Source organism: Harpia harpyja, chromosome 21, assembly GCF_026419915.1.
Source record: "Harpia harpyja isolate bHarHar1 chromosome 21, bHarHar1 primary haplotype, whole genome shotgun sequence".
NCBI classification, from domain to species: Eukaryota; Metazoa; Chordata; class Aves; order Accipitriformes; family Accipitridae; genus Harpia; species Harpia harpyja.
This window is the reverse complement of record NC_068960.1, coordinates 15,338,776-15,362,838: the sequence shown is the minus strand read 5'-3', so window position 1 is coordinate 15,362,838 and position 24,063 is coordinate 15,338,776. Positions and strand designations below refer to the sequence as shown.

General features: G+C 35.6%; 1 protein-coding gene across 25 annotated transcripts in view; it reads left to right on the top strand.

The window, feature by feature from the left end:
- Positions 1-24,063, top strand: part of RBFOX1 (RNA binding fox-1 homolog 1) — a 1,377,247-nt gene that overhangs the window by 1,100,121 nt on the left and 253,063 nt on the right. For 3 of the 25 annotated variants that reach the window (XM_052772621.1, XM_052772620.1, XM_052772615.1), the window contains exons 2-3: positions 3,775-3,929; positions 6,711-6,931. The exons of 21 other annotated variants lie outside the window; for them this stretch is intronic. In XM_052772621.1, coding sequence (XP_052628581.1) covers positions 6,845-6,931 — 87 coding nt within the window. In that variant the 5' untranslated portion in view covers positions 3,775-3,929; positions 6,711-6,844. The remainder of the gene's footprint in view (positions 1-3,774; positions 3,930-6,710; positions 6,932-24,063) is intronic. One more of the 25 variants, XM_052772616.1, reaches the window with a different exon arrangement.

The following is a 24,063-nucleotide window of genomic DNA, read 5'->3' as shown; positions in this document are numbered from 1 at the left end:
ATGACACATCCTTATGTTTCCGTGGTAGCCAAAGGGAAGTCCAGCCACAGAGGCATCCCTTAATTCCATTTTTTTTTAACCTGCTTCCTCTCTCTAGCATACATTTATGGCCTATGTAACTGAATGTGTTTTGCGATTCACTGAAGGGTAAATCAGTCTATCTGCTATCAAGAGACAAACATGTATCTCTAACAATCTAATCTAAGCAGGAACTGAAGGTTTCTAAGGATGTAGAAGAGGGCAAGCTATTTATGTAAAAATCTCTGCTTTGACACGTTCCTGAAAAAGCGAAGTGAAGTAGATGTATACCTTTTGAGTGTGTGTGTTCTTTCATGTTACTGTTATAGGTGATGATCTCTTTGTACCAGACACAGTTCTCTTCAAAAGGAATTTACAGTTTAAGATGGATACAAATGTATAACTGACTTGCAGAGGAACAGAGGTATTGGTTGTCACGCTACTCAGCAGTCAGTTCACCCCCCAGTCAATGTTTTTGTGTGGCATTCTGGCAAGAGGAGGTTTTGTTTGCTGAAAGAGAACATTCATAGATGTTTATAGGAAGTTCTTACCTGGTATCAGGAAATTATAGGAGAAAGCATTGATGCCACTTTAAGTGTGGTTAGGAAGTGAAGGAGCAATAGTAATATTCAAGGCAGTGTGAAGAAGATACTGATCTTTCAGTTGTTCACAGTAGTAGCTGGGGTAAGAATAGGCTGAAGTGAGCCCTTGAAGGTGATGACAAGTACCATATAGTTGCTGAGGTAGTAAAAGGATGTGTTGTGGGACGATGCAAGGAGGGAAAGGAGAAGTGATCATTGTGGGAACATTCCAAAAGAAACACAAAGAAACCATGCCATTCTTTAGCCAGTGAAATACTCGAGGAGCAGGTGAATCAGTGCACAGTACTGACAACAACAAAAAAAGTTTGGAGTTAGTCAAACCAAAGAAAAAGGATTTGCCATGTACTCGAAGACCAACATTTGCTGAGATACTGCACTTCAAATAATGTGAGACCAATTGGCCTGTAATGTGAAGGCCTTGATTTTTCTAGGGCTACAAACTGTTTCCCAAATATGCTTGCTAAGTTTTTGTGTGAGGTGATTCTGTCTGAACCTCTCATAATCAGCAGAACTATAGTTATTTATCTTTCTTTATCTTTGAAAAATCTAAATTTGCCACCATTGTGTATTTAAAAGAAAAGGCTAGAAAGCTGAACTTTAGTGGAACTGAAGCATTGTTGGTTTCTGATTGAAAGAATCAGCTAGGTTCATCTTGAACTGCAGCTAGTTTTTAATTTGCTCCTAAGAGCTAATGTAATTTTCAAATAGAAGCTTTTAAGTTTGGAAGAAAAATGTGTTAATACCAAATGTGCTGTATCCCACAAGTGTTCCACATAATTGAAAAAGATGGACTCTCCCACTTGTAAATAGTTTCTATATCCTTGCTCTATATACTAGTATAGACTGAGATGCTTAATAAACTTGACAAATTCTGACAGCATCTGCCATGCTTGTATTGGTATGAGGTCAGTAGATATCTTTAATTTGTATATGTGATATTTTCTACTTTAAAAGTTGCTGGAATATCCATGTTGTATTTTGGTTCTGTGTTAAGTATAATAGGAGTTGGCTGGGGATTTGACACTTGGCATGAACAGTTCCTACATGTACTTCAAGCTTTGCTGAGAAGAGTGGAATAGAATCAGCAGCTGAGGACAGGGGTCAAGTCTGGATAGTGCTTCTGGTGCCCTAGAAGAGCCTTTGGTCCCAAATGATTTTTGCAGAAAGGTGGAAATAGTCTTTGGAAGACAAGTGTAGTAGTTATAAAAGTGGCAGCAGTCGTGTTTGGGAGGGTGGGGGAAGACATGTAGGATAGCTTTTTCTATCTACCAATATTTCATTTAATGTCTGGGTTTACTTACCTCAGGCAATGCTAATCAATGGCAGCTCACCTTCTGTTTCAGAGCATGCATGGTACCTATCTGGTAATACTTTTTTAGGGACAATAATCTAAAGTTGCTGTGGATGATGGAAGCAGCCATGAGACTTGGAAACTACTTAATCCTCTCAGTTCTGGGTTTTCCTTTACCCCAAAACCACTGAGAAATCTTAAAGAGAAAATGGAGAGCACTTGTAGAATAGGAAAGGTGGCCAGAAAGTGGGAGGCTTGAATAAGAGCTTAAAGGAATCAAATATGACATAGGATAAGCTATGAAGAGGGTGCCAAAGTGGTACCTGAATTATTTATGATCTGTGAGATGACAAATTTGGGCCAATGTTACAAGGAAGTAGAAATTATTTGAAGTTTGTTGGTGTTGTACAGCATTTGGAAGAACCATTGTTTGTGGTATTTTTAAATAGATACAGGTGTTAAGAAGAATTAATTATTTGGCAGAAAGATGGTCTAAATAGGTTACTTCTGTCAGGATCTGATTAGAGTGTTTGTCATTGATTAGCTGATGACTGCATTGCGGGGATCTGACTTTTCCAGGCAATGTAACTCCAGGGAAGTTGCTGAAGTCTTTTTTACCTTGAACCATAGCAAAACTAGGCATTTGCTTTTCCCTAGGGGAATATTTTGGTCCTTGTCTAATGTGCCATTTAGGTATTACATGCAGGTGGGATCAAAACCTTGGCTCTTCTTGCATTGTTTTCATTTTTCTTGTTCTGCCTGAATTTGTAGCCCAGTTTTCCAGCATACTTCTGGCTTTATTTCTTTCTGTGTGCATCCGTACTCTACAGTGGTCTCCCTTTCCTTCCCATTTCAAATGACTTTTTATAGCAAGACTGCAGTGAAATCACTAGTAGAGGACTCCTGTCAGTAGCTTCAGTTCTGTGCTAAAACGTAAGATTATGGCTAGACTGCTTGTGACCTTCTACTGCTACCTTAGCTTGCTTAACCTATGCTGTTCACCTTTAAAACCAGCTTTTCATAAATAAAACCTGCCTTTTAGCAAAATTCTGCAGAAATGAAACAAATAAGATTGTATATTTTATTTGTGTATATATATTTTATATATAAAACTAGTGTTCATCTATTTTCTTGTTCTTTTCTCCTGTCTTTCATTTTTAAAATCAGTTTTCAGTTTCAGAAAATCCTTGAAAACTTTTAATGAAAAAAAAAAAAAAACAAACCAGGGTTTGGAAACAGCTGAAAGAAACATGCCCTCCATTAACATACTGAAAATGACTTAACATGTCATTTTTTTCTAACAGCATTATAGTTTTCTAGAATGTAATGGAAGTGAAAGCTGTATAGTTTAAAATAGATGATCTCCCCTTTTCCACCCACACACATAGTTAATTTTTTGCAGGGACTAAGAATGCTGGAGTAGGCAGGAAGTAAGTACTGCCACCATCAGTGGTTTCAGACAAGTGATTGATATGCATGGTACTGTCCATTCTGGCTTTGCCCTAGCAAAAACATTTAGGCCCATGCTTAACTTTAGTCATGCTAGAGGTCCTGCTAAAGTGAAACAGAATTATTAGCGTACTTAATACCCTTCTGGCTCATTCTCTGAGTCCTCAGCACTCTTTATGGTCAAGTTTCATGTATTCAATATATTCTTGCAGAACAGGAGTGACCATTAATGCTAACTAATGGTGAACTGTAAAACTTAAGACAAATTTCCTTTTTATGTGGCTGGGAGGGAGAACAAATATGTTGGTATAAACTGGTGAAGCTGATGTAGTTGTATTGGCGTAAGTTCAGAATTTGGCATGGGGCGGAGATGCGAGTAAAGCTGTATTGTACTTCTGTGGTTTTGATTCACAGAGGTTTGTGCGAACTTAGGTAGCTGGTGCACACATGGGACATCATCAAAGAGCCCAACCAGAAAGTCAGAGCTTGGATTTGGAGTGCCATACAGCTATACATTTAGAAGCATGTTGTTATAGTGAGGCAAGCAAAGCATCCTTTCATTAAAACAGGTAACTACAGTTTATTTTCAAAGTTTATTTTTATATATTACAATCTGCAATGTAATAAATATAAATGCTTTTTAGACATTTGGTATTGTCATTATTCTTGAATGTTTATACTGCTTGCAAAGGGACTGGAAGGGTCCTCCTGTCAGTTGCCGAGTTCAGGTTACCACTACTATTGGCATCATATAATTTTCTTTTATAAGCTATCCTTTTTTTTACTGTGGATTTGGAAGGCTGTTCTAGACCCTCACTTAGGCAACACAAAAATACTTTTTAAAAAAAAACTTGAAAAAATATTTTCAGCCTAAATTTATTCATAACTAGTTTTTCCTTGATTTTTAGTGTGTCAGGGTTGTCCTTAGCTTAAACAGTCTCTTCCTCCTACTGTTTTTTCCCCTGTTCGCAGATTTTTTTTTTTGCTAGGATAAACAAATCAAACTTTCTTAGGTTCCTGTTACAACATAGTTGCTCCATTTCCCGGAACAACCCAAAAAGGACTTTCTTTACAGCTGTTGTAGTTGAATTTGACCTTTTTTTGTAATGTGGATGAAAAGAACTGTATGCTATTGGAAGTACCTCTAAGAAATTAATTGAGAAATAAAAGAATAAAAGAAATACTGATAATTTTCCTTTTCATATTTGCATCGTACTAGCAGCTCAAATTCCTTAAACAGATGCAATGAGGTCCTGCTTTTCTTCCTCTTGAGTTTAGAACTGAAGTTTCTGTTACTAGCAGAAGCATGACCTTACATTTTGTATTATTGAATTTCATCCCGTTTCTATTAATGCAGTCCATAAGGTTGAACAGTTCTTTCTATATAATATTCTTATCCTTCTCAGTCTTGACAGTACCTTCCAACTTTGTCATCAGGAAATTTCATCAGCGTGTTGCCTTGTGCCAAAATAATTAACGAAAATGTTAAGCAAAAACTGTCCCAAAACAGGTCACAGAAAAGCTTCCCTTGAGCCCATGCTCCCCTGTACGAATCATCTTGCTCTTTAAGTGTTCTAATGTCTTATCAAATACAAACATGCTGAAACAAAAAAAGACTAAGTATTTTACAGAGCAATTTAACAATCCTTATTTGTGTCAGTTGTCCCACTGGAGTCATTTGAGTAAAGCTTGCAGAATCCATTTTATAATCTCCATTCCTAGGTGAAAGAAATCTTCTTTCTCTTAAAATGCAGCTCACTCTATTAGACCAAACAAATATGTAATAGTTAAAATGAACTTTTTTTTAAGAAATTAAATACTTTTAAATGAGTTGTAATGGCAACTCGCTTTCTCATACGTACCTTTTGTTTGTATATTTCTATATGAAAGTTAATAACTGGTTTTGTATTAGAATTTATGAAAATCTTTTGGCAAAACCCACGATGTGTCCGCCTACTGTGTGCTTAATAATTAAACTGCAGGGTTCAGTTCCTTAATAAGAAAAGAGCGAGAAATATGATTAATAGCTAAGCATAGTCAGATAACCAGTGTGAACAGCATTATCCCCAACAGAAAAGTGAAGCGATTCTGTAACAGGAGATGAAACTAGGTAAACATCGCTTGATCATGTGACAATTGCAGTCCTTATTGGCAGTCTCTCAAAAAAGCATCATAGAGGGTCACAATTCAACATCTAAAGTTAGAAATGGTATAAGGCTGATAGTAATGAGGGCCAACATGCAGCTGCTAAGGTAGATTTCTAAATCACTGCCTTGATACATGAGAATCAATTACTGAAAACCTTTCACGATGGTCAAAATGTGACATTAAATAATTGAGTATCACATCAAATCTTGTCTGCAATTAGTTATCTGGAAAAGTAATTATGCAACAAAATCAAGTAGCTGAAATTAGTGATGTGAAGCACCCTGGTTATTCAAAGACTGTAGGAGAGGATTTTTTTTTTTTTTTGACTTGTGACATGAAGTTTTAAGCACTTAACTAATTCTTTATTGAATTAAAAAAGTCTTGCTCAATTGTAATTTTGTCATTAGTCATATCTACGATAGAAGATACATTGCACATGAAACAGGTGTTAATGACTAAGTTTGTTTTGTCTAAAGTGAAAATGATTAGCTGTGGAAGAGAATGTCTTGCAAGTAGTACATTAAAAAGCAAATCTGTTTTGTTTAGGGGGAAAAAAACAGCCTAAATTTCACTGTTTTGTCTCTTACACTAAGAGTGTAAGTTTAATGGGAGAACAGGTATGAGACACTCTAAAGGTCAAATTCGTTCTTTTAAAAAAAAGCTATGTTAAATGTAACAACATAGATGTTATGAAAGGTTAGAAAAGCCATTAAAATATAATTTACACTAATAGAAGTAGTTAGCTTGCAGTAGTTAGCTCAAATATTCAAAATAAGCAAGAAAAATAGAATTAATCAAAATAGAATATGTATCCAATGTAACAGACTTATGTTTAAATTCTCACATGAATATTGTTTTACAGCTTATAAATACAGGGAAACATTTATTTATGCAATCATGATAAACCTGATTATTTTTTAAATGGCTTCTAATAGTAACTGTTGTCATGTATATGCCGGAACTGATAGGAAAATTAATTCTAATCAGTAGATCTGTATAGAACTTGATCTGTATGTGTATAGTACTTAAAAATCTGAACTGATAAAGAGTAGTTGGTTAGTCATGTTACTTAAGCTGGTCCCAAAATAGCCCCTTCCTTTTTTGGTAGAGTTAGGTTTGCAGCTGTTGTCTCTATCTGTTGTCTCTGAAGAAAATTTTAACATTAAGAGTTGCTGACGTCAATTTTTTTCTTTTTTTTACAGCTGATGTGGGCTTTGCCCCTGACAGAAGTTATTTGGTTCTAGCTCTGAGTTTGGAAGAAGTTGGTATATAGATTTTCCCTTAACTTTCAATTGATGTGTTTAGCTTTAGTGGGAGTAATACTATCACTTAAACCATGTTGTCGTCTCAAGGAGTTTTGCTACATCCATATGGAGTGCCAATGATTCTGCCGGCAGCACCATACTTCGCTGGACTTGTTCAGGTAATGCAAGGCCGCTTCCAACAAGCAACTTAACTCTAGTGCACTTAGAGTAATAATTGGAATTTTTATGGTTGAGCAAGCAAACACTTTTAATACAGGCAAAAGCTCTCATGTAGTCAGTGAGAAGACAGTAGGAAATCAAAAAGATGGATCACCCTAATCTGTGTATTGACATCTCTCATGGCTGAATAAATGGTGTAGTTGAGCTATATTTGCTTGTATTGATTTGTCTGCTGTTTAACATTCATGCCTTTGCTTCACGAGGTTGACCACAGGGCAGAGGATTTGCTATCCATTCTAGGTTTCTGAGGGAGTCAGCATTCCCACGGCAGGTCATAAGACAAAGTAACTTACCATGATGTTTTTAGGTTAAGTGTTTTAGCACAGCAAATATGAATAGTGTTAAATATGCATTAATGCATATATTATGCGTCGCACTGAATGAAAAAGGGTTTGTGGTTTTGTGTGTATAGAAATATATCACCTTCACAGAATATCTATGCACATCGTATGAATTCTTTTGAACCCTGCAAGTGTAAGATCTTGCTTCAGGGCAAGAATTCTGTATTTTAGAAGTTAACTGGCAATTACTAGATTTGTCTGTGTTGTCTGTTTTTGCATTTATTTTATTTTTATCAAAAAGTGGTACTACTGAATTTTCTGCTGTTAGACTTAGGATTTTGAATAGAACATGTAGACACCAATTAAGCAAAAAGTATTCTGTTGTTTACAGTATTAGAAGACATTAAGAAAGAATTCAAGTAACGTTTCTGAGCATTGACAAAATTAAAAAACCAGTGTACTCTATAAATGGTAGTAGTTAGATATTATGCATTAACAGGGTCGAGAGACACACATGTGTATTATGGCATTTCTGTGTCATGCTAGTGATCAGTTAAATTAACTGTAGAGGAGAGGGAAATTTTCATTATGCTCCTTTACTACAACAGTTAGCTGGGGTAGAGGGGCAATCACAGCACAAAACAGGTTTTTTTCCATATAGGTCCATTCAGTAATCAAAGACTGTGAGTTGTGTTCTTTACTTTAGGCTTAATATCAGACGCATATGTCTAAAATAGAAATATAGCATTGCCATTATCAGGTGTTGAAAAACTGTGTCTTCTAGGACATGCAAGCTGATGCTATTTTTTTATGCAGTGAGACACGGTGGCACACTTGAACACATCAAGCAGGCCTTCATATCCGTTAGAATTTGGGGGGTGAAGGTCAGACACTAGAGCTCAGTCAGACCCTGTGCCATCCTGTCCAATAAATAATTACAAGCAAATCGTGCCTTTCACTCTATGCTGATTGATGTTGAAATTGCTTTTGAAAGTTCTCATAAGTTCCTGTTATAGATTAAGTGCCGGTGTAGGAAAAATAACTGCACCCAACTGAAATGGGTGAATGTAATCAGGTTTAATGGACTCGAGAGCTTGTTGGGAATTAAATAACTATTGATTTGTTGGAAAGTTGCTGTCATTACAAAATGCCACTCTGGACGCATTATCCAAGCAGATAGATTAGAAGAAAGGGCCCTTTGAAAATTCAGGATGCCTTATTTCAATCTTTTTTCTTTTCTTTCTTTCCTTAGAAAGATATATCCAGGCCTGTGCTACTCCATTAGCATAGGTCTAAAATAGTCAAGCAATAAGAATTGTTCTACAAAAAAATAGGTATGTTTACAGGTACAGTTGAAAAGTGTTCTTCATACGGATACTTCTCTAGTCTCTCCTCTTCTCTACCTCTCCTTAATGTCATAGCTGAAAATTGCATTTTGGAAACAAAACAAATGCTTGAGTTATTGTCTTAGTGGGTGAACTAGAACATTAAATGGTTTAACCACTTTCTCACCCCAAGTTTGTATTTGCATTTGCAGTATCTGCAGTCAGCTTATGATACTAGAATGCTTATTGTTTGTCTCTTAGAGTAAACCTAAGTATTGTATCCAAAATAAATAATGCAAAGGACACTTGATAGGCATATTTATATCATCCTCTTCTAAACAGTAATTACATAATGTTCAGACCTTTAGTGGAAATTTTCTTCAAAAATATGCCTTGATAAACTGATTATGCAAATGTTTTTAGTAGGTTGCAGGTTGAGAGCGCCAACCCTGAAGTATTTTTGAATATGAGGCTGTTTTAACATCTTAGAGGATTATAAGATTGCAATGTATTTATTTGCATGGATTTCTACAGAAAGTAGGTGTATTTCTGATTAGGGATTCCCCACGATTTCCAATCGGATTTACACCAAGATTGCAGGTGAAACCAATGTAGACTATTGCATAGAGATTTGGGGGACTATTTTGTTTTTTCTTCGTGTTTTGTATTACATGGTTGACAAGAGAGAGCTCAGATCTCTGTGGAGGACTGGTAGTCTTCACGGGTTCTGCACCTTCAAGTGCTGTATATTATCTTACTTTATGCTGTGTATGTGCAGCCTTTTCTAGCCTTTCCTCCTAAATTCATCAGTAAACTCTATCTTGCATCCTTTGCTTCCTTTGGTCACACCCTCTTGTTACAGAGTACTGGAATATGGGAAATTTAGGACAAACACAAAAGGGCAGATACTGTGGATGCATCTCTGGAAAGACTTTAGATAAACAGCCATGTGTATTTTCCCAATTGCATGTATTATTCTATTAAGAAGATTTGTATTCCTCTTACTGAGATCATGTGTTTGAGTGAGACGATGAAAAGTGGAATGCATATGTTCTTGAAAGAGAGAAGGGAGTTGTTCTAAGTTACAGATATGTCAAAATGTATCAAATTATGTCAAATATACTTGCAAACTTAGTTTTATTTTCCAATAAATAAATATACCTTCAAAAAACTTACTAGAATGATGGTGGTATTATTGCCTATGATTTCCTAACCCATTTTTTAATAAGAAAAAATAAAATATCTTTTCCTCTCCCTTGTTCCTCCTGGGTGAAACTGTAGGAGGAAAAAAATCACATGAAAGTACAAATGATGCATAAATAGCATTACGCCTCATGTGGGTGGAGAAATGTTTTCTGACTTGGCACAAAAGACGTACTGGTGGCTTCACAGGCTGTCACAATTACGCTGCCATGAGGACCAAAGCAGGTACTGCAATCCAGCAACTGCGGATGCTGTGGACAGCAAGGCCTACCTTGTGTCAAAACTATCATGCTGTTTCTCCTGGCAGGTGAGATAAAAATTGCCATAGAGGATTAAGCGGCAATCCAGTAAAAGAATTCTTATCCTGCCCTTGGTTCATACCCCAATTTGATATGATCATTTGATTCCTATGGGGGAACTCTTATGTCCAGCTAAACTGTGGAGTCAGGAAGTGTGGCTGTGTGCTACTGCACCCTCTTACATGTTCTCAGAATAAACATGTAAAACAAAGTTCTGTTTATCATTAAAATTACAAAGTGCAGCATCAAAAAAACTGTTTCGCAATTCATAGAATAGTACGTTTTGTAGAATAACAAGCTCAAGGTCTCCATATTAGCTTCACCTCTCATGGCTTTGAGTGGTTTAGGTATATAAAATCTTTCCAATTGCTCTGGATACTTGGAATGTTAGGATTATCATAAAATATTTTAAGAACACAAGTGCAATATATTCAAATTCAAATGATGGATGCTAAATTATTTATTACATGGCTGGTTTAGGTGTCTCAGTTTCCATTTAGGAGAGAAAAAGGAGTTCATATGCATTATTATAAAAATTATTAAAGTTGAAATTACTTAGACTTTTCAGTAAACTACTGGAAAATTCTAAATAGAGAGACTTAATTTTATATTAAATAGAGTTCTATTTAATATAAAATGCACTACTTTAAAGATTAAAAAGACTTTTTTTTTTTTTTCCTGAGTATGGTCAGTAATCTTTAGCTTTTATTTTAACATAGTGACCAGAAAAGCTCTAAGAGTTCTGAGGGTTTAAGTTTATATTCACAGTTCAAGACTGCACTCAGCTAAGCTAAACCCTTTTCTTCTGCTTTTATTTGCTTATTTATTTGTATGGTGGTAAAGGGTCATAGAAGAAAAGTAGGAAATTGATGGCTGTTGATTAACTATTTTAATAAACTGGGAATTACTGTACTTCTAAGTACATCATTCTTAAGCTTAAATTATTCTTAAGATATTTTGATTATATCTGTGCCTCTGATTTTCCATAACTGGTTAACTTAGTATGTTTGACTGACAACTGGAAAAGAGGTAATCTGGAGACAGTTCCATTTTATTTTAGGGCCAAGTGAGACAATTGCCTAGAATATGCTGTGAAAAGTAGTGCTGCAGACTTCTTCACAGTTCCATCTTTACCCGTCTGTGTAAAATACTTGTTTTAGTGCTGTATTGGGAAGTGCTAGCAGTGAATACATTCAGAATACTCGTAGAGGCTAGTGTGTTCAGCTACCTACAAAATCGCGCTTTCTGGCAGTCCAGTTTTGAAAAATGTTGTGGATATGTTGTCTTACCTTAGACTAAAAAGGCTTTTGTAATTTAGTAGATTTTATTTGAATAATGCATTTGAAATAGAAATGATGAGAGGTTTTAATTCTTCCCATGTTGCCTGAAGTGGTTTATAGTTGTTTTGGTTGGGTTTAGATGACAATCTGGTGGAATGCAGTGCATAATTTCTGTTTACATTGGCTGAATTGCCTATTTGAAATGCAGTAAGTAGATGATTTACCTTAGATGCAGATTTATTCTGGCTTGATTGTGTTGTTCTCTGTCTTTGCAAGTGATAAGGGTCTTCTATTACTAGTACTGTAGTCCCAGCGCTTTGTGAGTGGAGGACTAATGTTTTATTACTGCAATCACTTTTCATCTGAGTGCGTATTTTGCTCTGTTTTTGAGAGAGTGTATCTAAAATTTCCTCTCTCTCTTTCAGTCTGAGTTGCCAAGATTTTCTCCTTTCTGTATCAAAATTGCTTTTAATAGGAGATGTAAGGTGGTGGTGATAGTGATGGATATGTTGTCTGTATTACTTTGTTTACAAACATTTTCAGTTATCAATGTTTAAACCTCTGGAAATACAACTTCAGAATTTATTTTTTTCCTTTTGATGCATGGATCAAGCAATGTAGCCAAGATGTATTCTCTGTGAAACCTGTCATTTGCTCAAGAGGCTACAGACAGCTTTGAAAGTATTTTGTTACTGCTATTGCAAGAGTTTATTTTCTTTTAACCTGCCTTTGTTTCTTGCTAATAAGTGCAGATATCATAAAATACCTGGTGAGTGAACCTGCAGGGGGGAGAAGGAGGGGCAATGCCACAGAATATCTTTCCCATTGACCAAAAAGACTTTTTTAGTGAGAAGAATAGCCTGCCTAAATAGTTTTAGTTCGACCAAGAAACAAGTGGTTATTCTCTCCTCCCATCTTGCACAATCTTGTCTCACTAGCCTTTATTTCAGAAATCAATGCGTAACATAATTTGAATGAGTCAGGCAATACTGCATTACTTATTCTGTCAGCTTGGTCAATGTTGTGTTATAGTCAGGGCTTCTTTCTGAGCTCAGCACAAGTGTGAAAGATTTCATCTGACACCCAACAGACACAATTTCTTCCTGTCCCACTTTTGCATGTAATATCAGTATTAGTGAATTTTAGTGAGCTAGTTCACTAAATATATAATTGTGGTCACTAGCTTGTGTGTCGGATAATACACTTAAATGGAGTGTTTTAGTGTGGCAAGAAACTGGCTAAATCTGGGCCTTCGTGGCTGCAGCTTCTGCAGTGTTTTAAGTGGAATAAATAAAAGGATATTTGAGTTTGTATGAACAGAATAGCTTCTATAGGTAGAATAACTTTCATTAGGATGGTTTCTATTTATTTGTTCATCCCCTAAATAAGACAAAACTTTTAAGATTTAGATTCTCTGCAAAAGCAGATTATTTAATTTGGCTTCCCTAACTAGGAGCCAGCAAGAATAGAACAATATAGAACAATTATTTTTATGGAGTTGGCTTGAATATTTTACCTATTCACCCTCTGATAAAGGTTAATCTTGTGTTACATGAGCTAAAGTTAGAAACCCAGTTAAAATACATCTTTTGCTTTATTCGGTCTATTTGCTTGCTTCCTTTTTTTAAACTGAAGTATGCAGGTAACTCTTTTCTTGGACCTGGTCTCAAAAAGGATGTTGTAAAAACATGAAATGTCTATTTCAATAGACCAGGTTGTGCAAAAAATATAGTAAGGACATAATCATTTAAACTATAAATACTTTCAGCTGAAGTAATTGAGGATTGCATTTGAACTACTCTATTAGTAGGTGAGAGTGATGGAATCACATCTGGCTAAATATTTGCCAGCTAGGTATCACAGCTGTCTTAAGTTTACGAGCATGAGAATGTTTCACAGATAATTTGAAAAGTTTGGTGGTTTTTTTTGTTTTTTTTTTTTTCCTTAGTGTAGTGGCAGGTCATGAACCTTGTAAATAGATAATAGGAATTTGATCCAGGTAGATTTTCTGTGTTAGAGTTTCCATTTGTGTTTCATGAGATTCAGATTATTGTGGATTAGGGTAAATTCTGATACCCTGCCGCCTTCTCTTCCTCTAGTGGCCAGAGATACATGAGCTAGATAGCTTGGAGGATGACTTAATTGTCTTTAATTCTGATGGTTTTATTAAATCAATAAAGTATCTTTTTATTTTTTTCATGTACATATTGTTTTATTGCTGATCAAGCTGAGAAGAAAGTAGAAGTCTCTTGCCTATATATTCAAGAGTCAGAATGGTTCATATTCTGTCTTTTAAGATTTTCTTTGAGGCCTTTGAATTAAATAAAACAAATTGTGCATTTCAAGGAAATGTTATTAAGACTTTATTGGAAAGTATCCTTAAGGAAAAGCAACTAATTTCTTATTAGGATAAAGCTCAAAAAACTTATAAAGCAGTGAACTGATCAGGGCTATGCTGATTTTTTTTTTTTTGAGAGAGATTAAAAATCTGATGAAATGATCATTACCCCAGTGCTTTTTCATCTTGTAGAGCTAGAAGTACGCTTTTGTTATGTCTCTGTTCTTACTTTGCCATACTATTTCAAAAGCATGTAATGTCTTTCTGCATGCTAATTAGTAAAATTTTAAAGTAATAGAGGAGAAAATGGTAGGTTGTTTATATATTGTTTTACTATGATAAATGTCTGTGACACTTTATCTGCAACATTTGAATATCTAGCAAATACAGTAAAACGCATGTCCAGCTGTCTTAGACATGTAAACTGCAAAACATCTAACCCAGGTAAGACAGTGGCTGCCAAAATGCAAATACATAGATTTCTCTGAAAGTTACCAGCAACTGTGTGGGTATGCATCAGCTGTCGTCATTTTTACTGAGAGTGGTACTACATACAAGCATGTTTCAAACACTTTGAAAGCAAATCATATTGACACTTGAAAGCAAGAAAGAGAAAAAAGGAAATTTCCAAACATTTTACTTGTCTTCCATCCTAGAGAAAATCTTAGAATTATATTAAATCAGAACCTGAACATAGGTGAGAATTCCAAAGAGTGAGAAGAACAGGTTAAAAAAGCACACACCACCCCACCCCACCCCCCCCCCCCGGCTTTTTAAAAGATATAACCACGTAGTTGGTTAAAAGCAAAAAAGATGACATTTAGTTGAGAAATAAAAGGTGACTAGAGGTGAGGGAAAGCAGGTCTTCCTGCATCTGTGAATGATCTTGTAGCTAATAATACAGAATGAATCAGTCTTTTTTTCCCTACTAGCCTCAGTGTGATACTGACTTTTAGTGAATTAGTAAACCTGAGAAGTCCTTCCTTGCTCCCTAGAGATAACTTTTCTCTGTAAGTGTGGCTCAGGTGATTAGGCTCAGTTGGATGCTGAACTGAGTGCTTAAGATGGGACCTGCTTCAGTTATCTGAACGAAAGTTTGAAGGTGTGTACCCCCCTATGCGAAATGGTTCCTTATTCTCTAAGTAGTGGATGTGTATTTTATGTGTACAGGGTTTTGTTTTGTTTTGAGGAGTTGATTTAGTGCTTGACCAGCTTTTTAGTATTTTTTTTCTTTAGTTTTTCTGAGGTATTAGATCTTGTCTGTGCAAAAAGAGATTAGAGATACATTTTTAATACTTTGAGAAATACAAAAAAGCCTATTTTTGATGAAATAAGCTCATATTTGCTAGGTTTTCTTTCTCTTTGACTTGGAATTGTTCTGAAAAACGTTATTTGAATAAATTTTTTTTAAAAGAAATTTGATCTTGCTAACACTTGAGGTACAGAGAGAAAGTAAACCTCTACAGCTGTACTTCAGTGCCCTGTTACAATGAAAATATTTAACTTCAGTTATTTAAAACAAAACAAAACTTAGATACTATTCAGAGCCATCAAAAAAACGGATGGAAGAGGATGCTGATTGTTTCTATACAAAACAAAGTACAAATTCTTAAGAAAGCCATGAGGATAGTTTTAACAGAATCTCAACAAAGTTTTATTCTATAGAGCCTGAACCATACTTGAAAAGGTCTGCTCCTCAGTATCTTAAAGAACTTACATTTTGTTATGCATTTGTAATAACTAATTAGTACTAAATGGTTTTTAAGTTTGCGGTACATGGAAACCGTCCTATATTGGAAAGCTGTCTATTCAGGTACAAGCTACAGAGCATGTTTTCACTCTTTGATCTCCATTCCATTGAGCGTTACTTTCCAAAGTGCAGCAATCTTTCCTACCTTGTCCTGAGATAGAACAAGGAGAATGAACAATCTAGCGTGTTCTGTTGTGACAAGTCATGCAAGAGTCTGTTCTGAGATGAACATGGAAAAAACCACAAGCTTTCCTTTCACTAAGGGAAATTAAGTGTAACTGGAGCACCCCCCCCTTCTGGAACACAGGAATAAATTACACTATTGATTATTACTTTTTTTAAAATCTTGTGTCTAGACGCAAAGCTGTACCCATATTTTTTTGTCTTTTTGGCCTTACAATGTCTAAAACTAGAATAAAGCAAACTTGAAATCTTGAAAATATCTTAACCTGTCTTTGACCAGCTCATAAAATTAAAAATCTACCTAGATACAATGAGGAGGATCTAGCAGTTATCACTAGCTGGATCCAGTAACAGAAGAGGGTTTAAGGCTAACTGGAACACAGCAGCTACAGTTAGGCCCAGTTCTCCTTGAAAGACCAGCCGGTCTTTGGCAAATTGTTCTTCCTTGTCGATTTCCCACTGTCAAATCAATTCTTATGTTTGCCATTCGTTTTTAAAAAAGCCTGTGGTTGCAGAAATGGCTCTGGTAGTTCCATGTTTGTTTATTCATTCAGAATCTTAAATATAAAATGAAGGAAAGCATTGTGTGTAAGGATTTACTTCTAAATACTTCTAAAGGTTACCTAAAATTGTTGTTGATTCAAAGAAATTTTTCGAAACTAATCATTCTGTAAGAAAAGAAATAGATGGATTGGTTTCATTATAGCATTGGTCAATGTGTACTGGGGAACTGTCTTCGCTGGCTCCTGTGGTGACTTATTTTGTAGACATAAGTTGTTAAAACATAGTCAAGCCTTTTGAACACTGCTGTTACAGGAAATGAAATATATCCATTGCAGGATTCTCAGAGTACCATTTTTAACTGACACACTGTGCTGGATTGACTGAAGTGAGTACGTGGTCTTTTTACTGCAGAAATGAATGCTTTGATTTTTATACCTTCCTCCATGAAGGAACAGTTAAAAACAGGGAAATGTAACAGATGTTCATACACATTTCCCATCTGAAAATGCCTTCCACTGGCCAAGACGATTGTTAGGCACAATTAAGCCCAGTATATACATCCTGTACTGTAAGCCAAGTCTGCTGAATATGTTCCCAACAGGGAAGCACAGATTTGGAAAGAAGGCAGTTTATATGAACTTTCATCTGCAGTAGATTTTTGAGACTCACTGTGTGAAAAACATAAGGAGACCTGGCTGACAGCTCTGAGTCTGTGCCCCAATGCACTGCGCTGTAATCTATATCTTTAAGAGAAACTTTTAATCCATGAGAAAATTTCATACACATTTCAGGGATGCTAACACTCGAAATCTGATTTCTGAGTGGCATTTGGTATTATGTTGCCAACTGACTTAAAAAGCTTGTGATATTATGCCTTGTAATGTTCCACATTCAGTCTAATTGTCACTGTAATCAGCTTTATGATGGCACCTCTTCGTGATGACTACAGGGATGTATCTTCCTCTTTTTTGCATATTATGTCTGAAAAGTGAGGTTTTGATTTCAGAGGCATACTGGTAGTGAAGGGAGGAAGGCACTGTAGACCTGCAGACTTTTAAAATCATGTCTGACATGTTTATGCAGAGAGTGAGATTTGTCATTTCCAATGGTATGATAGCATCTACTGTTGAAAAAGATGCTGAGAACCAAATACTCTTATATTTTGTGATATGTGTTGTAACTGAACACATTATAGTTGGCCGTTCTGGAAAAGCATGCCTTCCTGGTATCTCAAAAATTGCAGTGATTGACTATTTTTGTTGTATCAGAATATCATACAGACACTATGAAAGTGTGTTGACCTAAAAATGTCTGTGGGTATTTCATACCAGTCTTCTTTTGTACTTTTCCTTTTTTTTTTTTTTTTTTTTTTGGGGGGGGGGGGTGGAGATGGGAGGAGACAAAAATGCAAGACATACATTGCTTTTCTGTTTTGTAATGCCTGCCTCTTAATAATGTAAAAAGCTCTGTGCCGGCTCTGCAAAAAGAATCTGTAAGTTGCTGGGCAGTCGTTAAGTCTTTTCACTGAAATATGCAAGAGAACTCTAAAACCTGTCTGCTATTCTAGTCGTCTTATTCTGTAATAAGACACAAATCTGCAAATACTGATTCCCTGTTGTTCTCTGGCCTTAGTTCTCCATATGATGTCTTTGTTAAATTCCTCTTCGTGTGGATATAAGTAGGGTTTACTATCTCCTGTTATCTTTACTCATGGCAGAAATAGGGAGAAAGCTGGCCTGTGGCCTCACGTGCAGATGGTGATACACAGTTACCTGTATTTCATAAAGGCAAGAAAGTGAGACTCTTCCGGTTTTCTGAAAAATATGCTTTGTTCCTATGAGAGAACGTCTGAAGTATCTCTTTGTTGGTCCTCTGGAACTGGTGGACTTCTGAGGAGTACCTAGAACACTGCTGGACAGTGTATGGACTTCACATGTGCCTAAAAATGATTCTGTGTATGTTAACTCATGTGGTGGCAATGTATTTATTTCTGGTACTTGTCCACAAGAAACATTGTCTTGCTTAAATGTCTGTGAAATGTACTTTCTATATGCTGTTCTGTGGTCATCCTGGGGTCACTATATTCCTGGTGGAAGGTTTCTGACTGCAAATTTATCTTTTGCATTGTTATTGGTTGATTCTTACAGAACTGCACAAAATAATTTTTTAATAAAAGCCTTCCTCTAGCAGAATAATAGCAAAATGCTGAGAAAGGTATTTTTTATTCTCTTGGTTTCAATAAGAAATGGGAGATCAAGAAGGAAAGAGGTAGTCCAGTGATTCTTTGGTGAATTTATTTATCATGGGAGAGATTATTTCAAAATATTAATAAATGTGTAGTACTGTGCTTCTGGATAGATGGGATAGCATCTTCTGTTTTACATTTTCAGTTTATGCTAGTTGAATTCATTGTAGAGCTTTTCCTTTCCTGAGTTCCAGATGTTAAGACCAAGCACCTGAAATACTTAAAAGTAGTTCTGGGTTAGAGCCAGACTACATAATTATTTAAATCCATATTTCATAGGTTTTTGTTTGTTTGTTTCTGAGCACGTCTTCTTTTCTGACACAGCAAATAATCTGCCCAGTGCTTCATTTTCTTGATACCATTCTATAAAATTGTTGTAATATTCAGTTTTTACCCCATGTTTCTCACTCTCCATGTTCTGTATGCCTCTTATTTCTCTCACCTTGTTGCTTTCGTAATATTTTCATTTTCATGTAACTTGGAACACTTCTCTGTTACTAGGTTGACATAACTTTTTTTTTTGCATTTTATTAATTAAAATTATCTTCTGAGCACCAGTCTTCAGTTCCATTAAAAAAAAAAAAAAAGATACAGCACCCACAACATAAAAATAGATCGTGAGTTGGGAATCGGACACCTTCACAAACAGATCCAAGACATATTTTTAGGGAACACTGTATACTGGCAGGCATTTAAAGTATTTGTGAAGTATTTCTTGAGAATGATGCCTGTTAGCTCATGAGGTGATTCTCAGATATACCGTCTAAAATGCCATCCATTTTACTACTAGCTCCCTAACCTAATGACTAAAACTAAGGAATTAATTTGTCTGTGGATATACTGTGTATTGATACTATTTCCTTGTTAATATTTGTTACATTTACCACTTTGTTCTTGTGTATGCATACATAATTCTGCTTAAGCAGTGTGTTTCCTTGGAGGGGAGGATAAAAGTTATAAATTTAAGTAAAACTCATTTATTGGGTTTTTGGGGGGTTGGTTGGTTTGTTGAATAGCAGTTATGATTCAAGAATAAGATCCAGTAGTTAGTGTTAATTACCCTCCATGCCTTTTTTGAAAAGAACAGTGTATATATTTTGTGATTTTGTTTAATAGTTAGCTTTTGTTCTCTAACAGAAGACTTTGAATATGTATTACCTACTGCAGAAATAGAAAAATCAAATTGAACACGTAATGGTTCTTTCTCTCTCTCTCTCTCAGGACAGAACATTTTTGTTAAAAATTGACGAAAACTATTTCTCTAACGTAAAAAAGCCCTTTTTTTGTTGTTGTTGTCTCTTATTTTGTGTTCAGAATTAGAAAATGCATGTATACATTTATATAAGAAAGATTTCTTGCCCTGAAGAGGGATTTCTGATTCACAGATTTAAAGGTGTTTGAGCCAGGAAGGATCATTATAATTTAGCCTGTCCTCTTGAATATATATGCTACAGAATTTCTCTCAGACTGACTTAAAGCAGACCTTTTGGAAGATATTTAATCTTGTTTTAAACATCCAAGTACTTTTGATTCCATCAGTTTCACTGATACACTACTGATCTGTTTGAATGTTTAATTACCCTTGCAGTTAAGACATTGCGAGGCTCTATTTCTCTTTATTTCTGCTTCTAGCCACTGGTTCCTGCTGGGTTTTTTGTCTGCAAGATTGAAAATGCAAAATACCCACAAACAAATGGGGAAGCTCTTGAAGTGTACCACCTCCTAGAAGAGATGTATATCACAGACATGGAGAAAAATAGGGAAGGAAGGCACCTTGTGGGATCATGTAATCTACTTCTCTGCCTGAAGGCAAGATCAACTTTGCCTGTGTCATTCCTGACAGATGTTTGTCAAGCCTGCTCTTAAGATCTTGAATGACAGGGACTTTCTAACCTCTCCAGGCATTTTACACTTGTGCTAGAGGTGGGGTTTTTTCCCCAATGCCTGAGTTAAAATTTTACATTTTGTAATTTAACCTCCCACTGTTGTTTTAGGCAGAGTGGGCATAGAAAATGCATTATTTCCATCCTTTTCGTAGTGGGCCATTATCTGCTTAAAGACAGGGATGTCAAACTCGGCCTTCTCTTCTTGTGGTAGTGCAATCCTCATTCCTTCAGTCTTTCCTTCTAGACTTTTCCTTAGCCTCCTTCAGTTGTGAGACATTATGGATAAGATTTTCAGATCCACAGAATTATTTAGGTATCTAATTTCTCTTTTTGAGAAGAACACAATATAATGTATGAAGCATAACTTTCCTTCAGATACTTGAAATCAGAGTGGGACATAATAAAATTTTGCTAGTTAGATACAGATATACAGTGGGTAGGAGAGGTGAGAGTTAACACTAAGTTATGAGACAGAGCACTGTGAAGGATGAGTTTATTTTGCTGTTATTAAAAATTTCATTTCAAGATAATCCCTCTGAGACTTAACACGTTATTTTAAGAAAAGCTTCCTAGAGCAGCAGTAAACAAGACACAGTACAGTAGGTTCAAACGATACATAAATGTTTGGATTTTTTTAAGTATACCATTTATTGAGTCTATTTCTGATACAGTGCTGAAAGAAACAGCAATCATGTTGCCTATGTGTTTGTAAAGAGTGACATTTGTAAAGTAATCTATTTAAATAATCAGCACTCTGAAGCCTTGTCTGCAGTTTTTGGCTGTCAAATTTTGTGAAGTAGGAGGAAAAACATTTAAAGCACAGGCTAGTTCTTTACTGATTTTTTGTGTATCCCTTATTCTTAAGCAACTCAACTGAGGCTTAATTTTGAGGTGCTGCTGTATGTGTGGCAGTATCAGTTTCTGTGCATGGCTTTGTCAAAGCATGTAGTCTGTGTCTCTGAACGTCCAAAGAACAAGAGGACCACATCCTTCCATCTGGATATATTTATTTACATTGGTGTCACAATGCCCCAGTCACCGTTACTACAGAAATGTGTCAAGAAACCACACTTTACTGTATGGCTTTTACATTAACATAGGACATACTTAACTACTGCACTGCACAGGGGTGGCTTTTTGTACTAGTACGATGTGAGATCACTTTGTATTACACCCACTGTTGAAGTGGACAGCATTATGGAAATCACAGCAGAAAAGCCACAGACTATTTAGATACAAGAAAAGCATAGTCTTCTCTTAAGAAAAAGTGAAACCTCAACACAGCAGGTAATGGTAATGATATGTGTTATTGGTAAGCATAACTGATTACATTCATGGCAAAACAGTAAACAAAATGCACATGTGCTGCCGTTGTGTTACCTGCACTTAATTTGCCCTTGATCATCATTACTGTATTTTAGAGAATTATTATTTTAAGTGTATAATTTCTCCTTTTTTTAAAAAGTTTGTAAAGATAGGTGACAAAATATAATGTATGAATACATATACTTTTCAGGTCTTTTAAAGCCACAGTGCTGTAAAGTCACGTTACAAATTGTAATTAATCCATATTTCATTTGACAGCCTCCAGTAAAAGAAGGCTTTTTGGCACACGTTTAGGAACATTCCTGTTCAAGAAGGCACTGAAATTACAATAAAGCACATGCTGAAGTGCTTTCCTGAATTAGGATCCTAGTACTCAGTAAATATAATCACATTTCCTCAAGTTTTCCCTTAGTGTTAGTATCAATGATAGGATCTGAAACTGAGGCATGGATCAAGAATAATCTGTGATCAGGAAAAGGCAGATAAACAGTCATGGAAAAGCAGAGAGATTAAGAAACACAGAGAAGTAAAGAGAAATAAATGAGCCTTAGCAAAGTGGGATTTATTTGCTAGTTCTTACTTGTATCACTGTATAAAGTGACTCCCCCCCCCCCCCATATGTACCACATTTCTGCTTTAAGGAATCTTCTTGCCCTAACTTGCTTTTTTTCCTTAGTGATTCATTAGAGTGTTAATGTGTTGAGGTGTACACAGCAGAAATAAATCTAGTTAGAAAATCAGGGCCTAGTGAGTAAGTGAAGTGTGGTGGAACCTCACAGCCCTTCTTGAGGGCCTCCAGATGACCATTGCCAAGTCTTGTTCTTGTAGAATTTACTATGTAGTCTTAGAGAAGGAGGAGAGCTTTCTCCCCTCTTACTGACGAGCACTGGGGAGACCTTGTAAAGGGTCAAAATGTGAGAAGAAATGTATAAAGATGCAAGAGTGCCTTTATGGCTCACTCCCAGACACAAAATACAGATAATAGAGCATCTTTAAAAGAAATATTTATAGACTTTATATATAATTTTCTATTTACATCATGGAAGAACAGAGAGGAATATAATAATAAGGTTATGATTTCTTTTGCTTAAGCTTCATAATGATAATCAAGATCTTAGTACATTAAAGCTATCATGTTATAATTTTTCTTCAGTTTCTTTTCTTCACTGTGGTTACCATTCTCCCCTCTCCTCTGGTTTATGCATTGATGCTTGCATAAATAGGAAGTGATCCTTATAATGTGGACAAAATCATGAGTGTAATTCTGGAAACTCCTTTCAGTTCGCTTAATAATATGTTTTATACTTTGTCTCATGTATATATCTAAGGATGTATGCCTGTTTAATTATATGAGAGATTTCTGTCTGGAGCATGTGAGGAGAGCTCTGTTTCTCCTGTAGCCTAACATAGATCATGTATTTTCATTTCATGAAACTTGTCACAGCTGATATTATCCTTTCAGGGATAGATTTTTAGGTAGTTGCATACATTATAAAACTAAAATACCTCAGCAGCAGTGTTCTTTGGGAGACTTGTGCAAAGGACTTGTGTATAGTTTTAAATTCTGTGGACTTGTTGGAATGCAGCACTGTTGTTCTAGATTATGAGTTATTTTGTATGAACATTTCTGTGAAATGTAAATATCACCAGGAACCAGAAAAACAGGTGAAATGCTTGTAAAGGTAATAAATACTTGATACTTGAAGATTGTACTGAAACATCTCAATAAGGTAGAGTTTACAATGTTTTTAAGATTAGCAAAGATTTGCTACATGCTTAAAAATTACTATTTCTCTTTATTTCAGTTGGTGTAGGTATACTTTTTTTTTCCACGTGCTGTGTTTCTTATTGCCAGGATGTGCTTAAATCATGCTCTGTACTCAGTGAAGCTTTGCTGAAGAATGTCAGTCAATAGTTGCAAAGCTGTCAAGCACTTTCCCTAAGTTGAATTTACACAGGCACCTCAAGAAGAAATTAATGAAGTCTTGTTTCACTGCACATGTGTAGCCATTTTTAATAAACTTTGTGATCTAAAGTACTTTCTGTGCAATTGCATTTTTTTTTCTGGATTACAAAATGGATAAAGCTTCACCAGCCTTTGCAGAATGAGGAGAATAGCAATTTACAATTTTTTGTGGGAAACATTCACTTTAGGTTGGTGATATGTGAATTTACTCGCTTATTTATTTTACCGGTGATAGATTATTCTCACTTCTACTTAAATTTGACAAGCTGCGCAGTGCTAAACCCTGCTAAACTGGTGCAAAGACCCAATTACAGAAACTACAAAGGCATGCAAGAGTAAGCAAAGAAAAAACATTTAAAAGGATTAAAGATCAAAAATAGAATAATTCCAGTGAAACTGCATTAGGAAACGTCAGGCAAGAAAACATGAAAGAATTAGAGTATGAAGAACAAAGCTTTTGAAAACTGAGAAACATATTTTAAAAA